Source organism: Plasmodium gaboni, chromosome 11 (genome assembly GCF_001602025.1).
Source record: "Plasmodium gaboni strain SY75 chromosome 11, whole genome shotgun sequence".
Taxonomy (NCBI): Eukaryota; Apicomplexa; class Aconoidasida; order Haemosporida; family Plasmodiidae; genus Plasmodium; species Plasmodium gaboni.
In genome coordinates, this window is record NC_031491.1 from 976,166 (window position 1) to 987,524 (window position 11,359).

The 11,359-nt window shown below is 18.3% G+C and overlaps 3 protein-coding genes across 3 annotated transcripts; 2 read left to right on the forward strand and 1 right to left on the reverse strand.

Annotated features, from left to right (window-relative positions):
- Positions 1 to 1,328: 1,328 nt before the first annotated feature.
- PGSY75_1129500 (putative A/G-specific adenine glycosylase) lies at positions 1,329 to 3,727 on the forward strand (the record flags this gene model as incomplete). Its single annotated transcript, XM_018786415.1, has 5 exons — positions 1,329 to 2,864; positions 3,041 to 3,103; positions 3,261 to 3,335; positions 3,424 to 3,480; positions 3,632 to 3,727. 5 exons carry the CDS (start codon positions 1,329 to 1,331, stop codon positions 3,725 to 3,727), a joined length of 1,827 nt encoding a protein of 608 aa, XP_018641210.1.
- A 766-nt stretch (positions 3,728 to 4,493) lies between these two features.
- Positions 4,494 to 8,315, forward strand: PGSY75_1129600 (putative phosphatidylinositol-4-phosphate 5-kinase; the record flags this gene model as incomplete). The annotated part of the gene is made up of 1 exon (XM_018786416.1): positions 4,494 to 8,315. One exon carries the CDS (start codon positions 4,494 to 4,496, stop codon positions 8,313 to 8,315), a length of 3,822 nt encoding a protein of 1,273 aa, XP_018641211.1.
- A 1,142-nt stretch (positions 8,316 to 9,457) lies between these two features.
- On the reverse strand, positions 9,458 to 10,003 carry PGSY75_1129700 (hypothetical protein; the record flags this gene model as incomplete). Its single annotated transcript, XM_018786417.1, has 1 exon — positions 9,458 to 10,003. One exon carries the CDS (start codon positions 10,001 to 10,003, stop codon positions 9,458 to 9,460), a length of 546 nt encoding a protein of 181 aa, XP_018641212.1.
- Positions 10,004 to 11,359: the final 1,356 nt, after the last annotated feature.

An 11,359-nucleotide genomic window follows, 5' to 3' on the forward strand; every position in this document is an offset into this window, starting at 1 on the left:
ATATATATTTTTTTTTTTAATAAAAAATTATTATTTTTTAAAATTTTAAAAATATTCAAATAAAAAATAAAAAATTATAATATTTTTTTTTTTTTTTTTTTTTTTTTTTTTTTTTACTACATTTCTATATATCTACATATCAGTTGTAAATAAAAAAAAAAAAAAATTTTGAACTCTGATAACGTCACAAATTCAACAAACTAAAAAGAAAAAAAATTATTATATATATATATATATATATATTTATATATTTTATGTTTAATTTATTTTTATTTTTTTTTTTTTCTTTCATATATATATATATATATATATATATATATATATATATATATATAATTAAAAAATATGGGATGCTAAAGTTGTGAGGTACTAACTAATCTATGGAAAAAATGAATTAATAAAATTATTATCTATAGATGGAAATAAGAAAAGAAAAAAAAAAAAAAAAAAAAGTAATAAAATAAAATATTTCTTTATATATAATATATATATATATTATAATATTAAATTTTATTACTTTTTTTTTTTTTTTTTCTTTTCTTAAAAAAAAAGGATATTTTGTAGATATGTAAAATATTTTTTTTCTTTTCTTAAAAAAAAAGGATATTTTGTAGATATGTAAAATAAGGCTATATTAATATAAATATTAAGCTAATATATGAATATGTAAATATATAAGTATATTCACATATATATATTATATATATATGTGAATATAACCAAATAACATAAGGTTGGCAAAATAAATAAAAACTAAATTGGTGATTTATTCTTATAAAATAAAAAATGAATAAATAGATATTTATAAAAAAATATATAAAAAAAAAATAATTATAAAATAAAAAAAAAAATATAATTTTATAGGTGTAAAATGAAAAGTATTTGAGAACATATTTTACATCACAAAGATGTGTCATTGTTTTGGTTTCAATTATATATATATATGTATATATTTTAAAACATATTAATAAATATGTATAGTTTTTAATTTTAATAATCAAAGAAAATAAGGAGGATGTAAAATTTTTAAAATATAAATTTATATTTGTATTCGTTTCTCCTATCCTGAAAATGTATAAGCGTTGATAATTTAATCACTGTAACATTCTTACAAAAAATAATATGTCATTAGAAAAAAGAAATAACAAAAAGGATATATATATATATATATAATAAATATAACGAATTTGTAATATATATATTTATACCTCTTTAATAATATTAACACTTAAAATTCAATCATTTATTTAATATATATATTTTCTTTTTTTTGATACAATATATATATATATATATATTTATTTATTTATTTTTTATTTTTTTTTTTAATGATGAAAAATGAATCTACTCAGATAGATAAAATCAGTGAAAACATTAAAGACGATGAAGATGTAACCTTTCCAAATGAACAATCAGATTATCATTATAACTTTTTAGAAAGATATAGTATTGAGCTTAGAAAGGATTTATTAAATTGGTATTACAAATATAGAAGGAAATTGCCATGGAGAGGTGATGAACCCCCTTTTACAACAAGTGTTCAGTTGAATGAGAAAAAAAAACAAGTGGATATTAGATGCTTTTTAGGTAAGCATACAAAGGATGAGCTCAAAATAAAAAACATGAACTCAGATAATGTTAAAGATCATGAGAAAACAAAAGGTACAAGAATTACAAAAATAAAAAAAGAACATAATGAGTTATCATTAGAAAGGTGTAAAAGATTAAAGAAGGAAGATAAGGATGAGAACAAAAAATATAATCCATTAAGTGATACATTAAAAAGTGATAATATTAAATCATTACAGGATGAAATAAATAATAATAATAATATTAATATGGATGATATAAATATTTGTAATAGCTCTTTGCTCGTTTGTGAAGAGGAAAAGAAACATAATTTTACAAATAATCTTATATATGATAAAGAACATTTAAAAATCAGAGGGTATCAAATATATATTAGTGAAATTATGCTTCAACAAACTAAGGTACATACCGTTTTAAATTTTTATTTAAAATGGATGAATAAATGGAATAATATTTTTGATTTAGCAAACTGTAATTTAGATGATGTTCTTATTTTGTGGAAAGGATTGGGATATTATAACAGAGCTAAAAACCTATTGGAATGTTGTAAAATTGTTGTTGATAAATATAATGGTATATTTCCAAATGATTTAAAATTGTTAAAAACATTACCTGGTATAGGTGATTATACTTCAAAAGCTATTTGTATACATTTATATAATAGGAAGGATATTTGTATTGATACAAATATTATTAGAATATTTTCTCGTATTACTGATACTATAAATTATTATAATTCAGGCACATTATTAAAACATTGCGAAAAAGTTAGCCAAATATTATGTACAGGTGAATCCAATTATTCTGACCTTAGTCAGGCATTTATGGATTTAGGCTCAAGTGTGTGCAACAATTCACCTGACTGTTCAGAATGTCCAATAAATAAATATTGTATGATTTATTTAAAATCCAATAAAAAGAAACAACATAATTTATTTGATATGAAACATCCAGAACATTGTAACTTATGTGTTAATGATAGAAATGTTGAGATTAAATATGTTCCTTTAGCTAAAAGGAAAAAAAAAACCGATAAAATATGTCTTGTTTTGTTAATAAAACAAGATCACCAACAAAAAAATAATAATATGAATAAAAATAGCTGTACAAAAAAGCTAGAAAAAAAAAAAAAAACAGCTAGCCGACAAATTAAGGACTCCTACTTGGAAGATACATATATGATGATTAAAAACACTGATTCGAATTTATTTTCCATGCATTATTTATTTCCATTTATATTACTTGATACGTATGATAAGAAGGATTGTGCGAAGGTAAAAGTATAATAAAATATATATATATATATATATTAAACTCTATGGCATTTCGTATGTGTAGTATTTTGTTGGTCATATTATATTAACATGGAAAGGATTTATCCATTTATGTTTTTTTTTTTTTTTTTGTCTAATTATTAAAAATTCATTTTTATATTATTTTAATTCTGCAGCATTTTAATGATCTTTTAAGAAGCCTGAATGTGACAAATACGGAAAAAAACCGTTACCTATATGTAATTATATATATAATAAATATATTTATATATATATTTTTATATATAGTTTTTATTGCACAAAACAGTTGTTAAAGCATCTTTCTTATAATTTATGAAAATGTCTCATTCGAATTTAATTTATATATTTATCTTTTCCTTTTTTTTTTTTTTTTAGATAAATAATTTCAAACACAAATTTTCTCATCTTACTTATCATACGCATATATATTTATGTACTGTCTCCGATTGGGTAAAAGGCATTATGTAAATATATTGTTTTATATATTTATTAATTTTAAACATAAATAAATTTTTATTATATTTTTTTTATTTTTTAGGAAAATATGCCTAAGAATAATGAAGAAAGGAAATGGGTTATACTGAAAGATATCAGGGTATTTTTATTTATTTATTTTTTTTTAACTGTTAAAATGCAATTATATATATAAATGATAATATACTACATTGATGTGATATTATATATATAAATATATATATATATTTTTTATTTTTTTTTTTTTTTTTTTTTTTTTTTTTGTTCTACAGAATTTTACTCATAATACGTTTTGTCAAAATATAATTGATAGTTACAAAAAAAGTTTGAATGAAAAAATAAATGGATTGTCCGAATATTGTATATAAAAAAATATAAATATATTTAAAGATGGATCAAATGTGAATTATATTTATACATCCATTTTTACATATAACAATTATTTTACTTTAGCATTTATTTATTTATTTCATTTTTTTTTTTTTTTTTTTTTTTAAGTGTATATAAAATTGTCTAAATATTTTAGCCATCAAACAAAATATATAGACTATTTTTCATTTTATTCTTTTTTTTTTTTTTGGCTTACTGTGGAAAAATAAAAATAAATAAATAAAAAAATATATATATATATATATATATATATATATATTATATATATATGTATTATTTTTTATTTTTTTTAATGGGGTGAAAATATATTAATGGGATAAATTATATTTTTCATTTATATACAACATTGATATTTTTATTTTGTATTTTTTTCCTTTGTTTTGTTATATATTTTTATATATTTTTATATATTTTTATATATTTTTACATATTTTTCAAAAAAAAAAGCTATCAATTTTTTTTTTTTTAATAATATAAAACGTTGGTTGTATTGTATTTATTTGATAATTGTTTTGTTATTAAATACATTATTAATATTTGTAGAGTTTGTATATGAGATGGAAATATATATGTCTATCTCTGTAAACTTGTAAAAATGAGTATAGATATAAATGTATGTATAATGTATGAGTAATTTTTCCACTGTTACAATTTTTAGTGTCATCCAAAAAAAAAAAAAAATATATATATATATATATATATATATATATATATATTATATATATATATATTTTTTTTTTTAACATGGGAAATAAACTTGCGTGCGGAGAAATAAAGAAGGACGGTGTGAGGGGATTAAAAAATGCATATAATTTAGAATTGCATAAGTCTAATATTTGTGTAGAAGATAATACAAGGTGTGACAATAAATATGATGAAGAGAATTATTTTTATCGTTATGAAAACGAAATGGATGTAGAAGAAGAAGACAAAAGAGAATATAGTGAAGATGAAATAAAGGAAGAAGATAAAAATGTTGTTGATAATAATAATTATGATGATATTTATAATTACCATAATGATATTAATAATAAAAATAAGGTAAGTAAAAAAATAGAGAATGATAATATGTATAAAAAGTATATAATAAATGTTAAAAGGATATTAATGTATATTAAAGAATATGAAGAGGATTTTTTATGTTTCTTCAAAAAAAATAATGTAACAAGTATGATATATTTAAAATACATTGTATTAAACTATAAGACATATATTATGATAATCGAAAAGGGTGTTATATATATAGGAGAGGTGAATGAAAATAATGAGAAAAATGGTTTAGGAATAATAATAACACCTGATCAATGTATATATATTGGTGAGTTTGAAGAAGATAAGATAACAGGATTTGGATTATATATACATTCATCTAGAAGTAAATATATAGGTTATTGGAAGAGAGGAAAAGCAAATAGATATGGTATATTTATACATCCTGATAGTACTTTTTATAAAGGTTATTGGTTGAATGATAAACAAAATAAAAATGGTATTGAATATGTATATAATAATTATGTTTATATTGGTAATTATTTTAAAGGTGAAAAGAATAAATTCGGTATTTTTGTATGGAATAATGAATGTATGTATATTGGGCAAATAAAAGATAATTATTTTTTTAATAGAGGTATATATTTTTTTAATAAATATAAAATATATATAGGTAAATGGAAATCAAATTGTGTATATGGGAAATGTGAAATAATTTGGAATGATAATAGACAATTTTTTGGATATCATATAAATAATTTAAAACAAGGATTAGGTATATATAAATGGGATGATGGACGAATTTATTTTGGTAACTGGTTAAATAATAAACAACATGGATCTGGTATATTTATTATAATTAAAAACTTTAAAGAATATCAACAATATATACAATATCCTATTTTTCTTTTATTTAAAAATACAGAAAAAATAAAAAAAAATTTCCTTCTTAATCTATCAAAAGAAAATATATTTTATAAAGGAAATATTGGTAAATATTTTCATAACCTTTTAAATAAATATGATAATTATAATTTTTACAACTTCTTATTTAATTTGTTATATATTAATTTTTATGAATTATGTTCTTCATTCTTTGATTATATAAAGAAAAAAAATATAAATGATTTTAAGACCAATCATAATTTCTATAATACAATCAAAGACCATATATGTCTAGTAACAGATCATTATTTTAATAATCAAATTTGTAATCAGAAAATGGCCCAAGCCCAATCTACCTTTTCTTTTCTGGCAGATATAAAAAAAAAAAATCCCGAAAGGAATACAAATATAAAAAATATTAATATTATTAATAATAATAATAATAATATTAATAATAATAATAATAATAATAATACTAATAATAATATTAATAATGTGGATGCTTATCAAACAAGTCATTCTCCGAATAATATAAAAATGAAGAACAACAAAGAAAATGCAATGCTGCTTCATAGGTTTAATGATCAAAAAAATAATAAATTTCGTAATAACATGAAAGGATCTGATAATGAAGAAATAATCGTTGATAAAAAAAAATATGAAAATAATAATAATTATTTAAAAAGTTATATAAATTATGAAGGTCCAAAACATAACCAAATGAGTAGCCTTACCCATGAACAAATAAATAGGACATCCGATTTATTAGCATTCCAAGATATACAACGTTTAATACTTTATATAAATTCAATAAATTTAAATGATATGAGTGAAAAGGACATAAATAAGAATAACCCATTATTTTCTTATGCTTCTAAAAATATTCTTTTGAAATATGGTAAATGGAAAAAAGGGAGGCTCAAAAAATGGTTGTATGCTAGTGATGATAGCTTGGGTGTTGTTAATATGGATCCAATAAATAATGATAAGAATGTTTTAATATATAACGGACAGAATAAATCTTTGCCATCATTTTGGAGGAATAAAGATGGCAGAATGAAACTTTCTTTTTTTAACATAAAAGCGGAAGATAATAGTAATAATAATATGAATAGTAATCATAACGATAATTTTAATAGTAACAGTAATAGTAATAATAGTAGTTCTATTAGTAGTAATAATAGTAGTTCTATTAGTAGTAATAATAGTAGTTCTATTAGTAGTAATCATAATAGTTACTCTTCCTCATCCCTTTCGTCATCCTCCACAAATAGCATATACAAAACAAAGAAAAAAAAAAAAAAAATAATAAAAAAAAAAAAAAAAATTAACCAACAAATATATAACCCAGCACATCAAGTTGAAAAGGATATAAAAGCTAAGGAGCTAATTCCTCCAAGCAGTAATAATAAATATATATATGAACATAATGAAAAAAAAGATATATCATATGATAATGATCACTATTGTTATCATAGTGATGAAGATGAGAATATATATTTGCATGATGAAGAAAAAAAAAATATTCATGTACCTTATAATACAAACAAGATAAAAAATGAAAATATAGAAAAATATATAAAACCACAAGTAATAAATCATAAATTTAGTAATGATTATAATTTCAAACAACACCATTTATCATTTATCCACAATATAAAGGAATATAATGATATACAACTAAATGAGAAAAAAAATACAAAAAAAATAAAAAAAAATGGGGAACAAAAAAAAAAATTAAAGAATAAGTTGAACAATTATAAATATTCATACAATACAACTAGTATGAGTGATTGTATTTCAAACAAATCAAACCATTCTATATCTTTTTTGAATGCTAGTGTGAATAGTGATATACAATCCTTAGAAGATAAAAGAAAAGATAATACATATAACAATACTGGGAAGTATCTAAACAATAAACATATCGTAACAGATATTTCTTATAAGGATATACAAAGAAAAAATAAAGAACAGACTGAAATCAGGTATGTTAATAATATCATGAAGGAAAATAAAAAAGAACAAAATGATGATGAAGAAATAAACAGGGTGGAAAATATAAATAGCAAAGAAAATATAAACATATTAAAACAACATATAAATACAAAACAAAATATAAAACAAAATATAAAACAAAATAATAAGAACGAAGAAATGAATATGTATGCACTCAGTGGTGATAGCAATATGACATATGTCAACTTGGATGATATTAAAAAAAAAAATAAACAAAATATGATAATAAAAAAAAAAGGAATTATAAGACAAAACAAAATGAATAAAAAGGAAACAATCTCAAATGAAAGTGTTATAAATAAAAAAATGGAGACAGATAAAAGAAATTCAGAAAATTCAAAAAATTCAAAAAATTCAGAAAATTCAAAAAATTTAAGAAATACAAAAAATACAAAGAATAAAAAAAATTCTACTTTACCATATAAATATAAAAATTATGATTTACCAAAAAAGGGTTTCTCATTAATATGGAGTCTTAAAAAAAGTAGGAGAAATTCACCTTTATCTACAAAAGAAAAAATTATGTATCAGAATGATGATCAAAGTTGTGATAATCATTATGATAAAAAATATGTTCAAAATGATCAACTAACAGATACGCAACAAAAAAAAAAATCCTTTTTTAGAAACTTTCTAAGTGTTAACAAAAACAAAAAAAAAAACACGAATTAAAAATATTTTGCGTTATCAAAAATTTTAAATCAATAAAAAAACTCCATTCATTTATTACTCATATAATATATATATATATATATATATAGTTATATTTGTTTACACATTTTGTCTAGTTTTTCTTTTTTCTATCATTTTCGGTTCATTTATTTTTATTTTATTAATCTAATTACATACACCCGTCAATATATTTTTAAAATAATATTTTTAGAAAAACGATTTTTTTTTTTTAGTTTTTTTTTTTTTTTTTTAATTAATTGTTTCATAATATATATTAATTATATATTATATAAAAGTTAAAATAAAATAAAAAAAATTAGAATACAAAAAAGTAAGGGAAATCAAAAAAAATAAAATTTGAAAACACCTATACAACAATATATTTATAAAGGTTGTATTGTGAGATAAAAAAAAAATATATATATATATATATATATATATATTTATATAATTGTAAAAATAAATTCAGCAAAAGTATGCATACGCGCATTCTTTAAAAAATATCCTAAAGAGAATAAATATATAGAATATATATTTGCACGTATTTATTATTATATACTACTTAAGGTATAACAAAACAATGAAAAATAAAATGTGCACTACATGGATATGTAAATTTATCAATGAATAAATATATATATATATATATATATATATATATATATATAAACATTTTGATGTCATAAAATTTATATGAGGTACTAAAAAAAAAAAAAAAAAAAAAAAAAAAAATACAAAAAAAAATACTAAATATATATTTATATTTCTCATCTTTATGATATTTTTTGTAAAAATGTATATGACTATATCATTCATCCTTCCTCTTTTTTTTTTTTTTTTTTTTTTTTGTGGTAAGATGTTTAAAAATTATTTTAAAATTATATATTATATTATCAACATAATAACATATATAGTAATTTTGACAACATGGGTAACATGTTGATTAAAAATGAGAATGCCTCAAATGAATTAAAATAAAATATACATATATTATATATATGTATCATATGAATTAATTTATTTCATTTTACGAAAAATTATAATATTAAAATTAAAAAATATAATACTGCTTATGTGTGTTACAAAAGTATATATTTTTTTTTTTTTTTAATAGAAATACACTTATATAAGAATATTTGAAATCAAAGTTTAAAATAAAATACTTTTGAATATAATATATCCAAAGTTGAGGTTATGATACTCAAAATAATTTCCTTATCTTTATATATTTTTAAATATTTTTTAAATTTATTTATAAAAACCATATATAATTTTTTTGGTATTTGATAAAAATGATATATAACCTTTTCTCTCAAAATTTTAAATGTAAAAACTAATGGTTCAAGTAATCCATCAAAATATTTATTTAAAAGTAACTCATCGCAATCATACCAACATTGTCTTGTTGATATCCATGACATTAAACATATATTACACGTTTCTTTTATTTTCACACTTTTACAAAAAATATATGCTTTAATTATTTCTCCTAATAAACTCTTTTTATTTATATTATTTATTTTGTTTTCATTATTATATCTGTCATAACATTTTTTACCTTCGTTTAACAATTCATCTAGTTCATTCAAATCAGTAACGTCTCTTAAATTTATGTAAAAATTACATATGTTACTACTATCCTTTTCTTTTATATTATAATTCATATAATGTCTTATCTTATTACTCATTTTAAAAAATTTTCTTTTTTTTCTCTTTTATAGAATATGTATATGTAAATATTTTTTTTTTTTTTTTTTTTTTTTTTTTGGATGGTGTGTGCGTGATTTTTGGCTATTTGTATGACCAGGCAAGGAGCTAGCTAAATTCATTTATTAAAACAATAACATTAGAAATATACACATAATTATATGTATAAATAAATAAAAAACATACAAAAAAATATATATTCATATAAAATTAAAATAATAAGTAAGAGAGAAGGAAGGAAATAAAGAAAAAAAAAATAGAAATAACAAAAAAATAACAAAACAAAGGGAAAAAAAAAATATATATATATTTTACTTGATAGGTTTAGTAAGATATACGATTTTCGTAATTTAAAAATATTGTTATGTAAAGGTTTAAGTTTTTTAAAAGAAATATGATGAAAGTAAAAATATTCACAAATATGAATAATAAACTATAATTGTATTATATATAAATGTGTGTATTATAATATAATCATTACTAATTTAAATATAATTGGAAAAATATATATATATAATATTAATAAATAATAATAATTTGGGGCTTTTAATATATTATAAATAAATTAATATGTCTCACAAAAAAAAAAAAAAAAAAATATCTAATATATATATGTTGAATATATAAACTTTATTATTTTTTTTTTTTTTTTAAGGACTTGTGAAATATATATTACATTATTTATATTATATTATACGTACAACTTATAAATAATATAATAATAATAATAAATATGTAAAATATTAATAAAATCTAAATATACATTATATATATTAATTAATATATTATAAAATTATAACCATCTATGGTTTGTTTTGGATATATATTATGAAAATATAAAATATATAATATTTATATAATAATTAGAACGTTCTTACAAATAAATATTCATTCTAATTAAATCTTCATAATAATATTATGTTATATATATAATATAATATATATATATATTATATAATATTATGTATACATGTAAAAAAAATAATATTATTTATTTATATATATAAAAATACATTTTTCTTTAATTTTGTTCACATATTCTTTTATTATTTAATACTTTTCAAAATATCACATTTATTAGATTTAGGTTTTCTTTTTCTTTCCTATCTTTTTTAATGCAATGTATAATAATATATATTTATAATATTATTTTTACATGCATTTGATATATTATATCGGAATAATCGAATACGCAAAAAAAAAAAAAAAAAAAAAAAAAAAAAAAAAAAATTTAAAAAAAAAAAATAAAAAAAAAAAAAAAAAAAAAAAAAAAAAAAAAAAATTATTTTATTTATTAAATAAAAAAAAATTTAAAAAAAATAATTAATAAAAATATA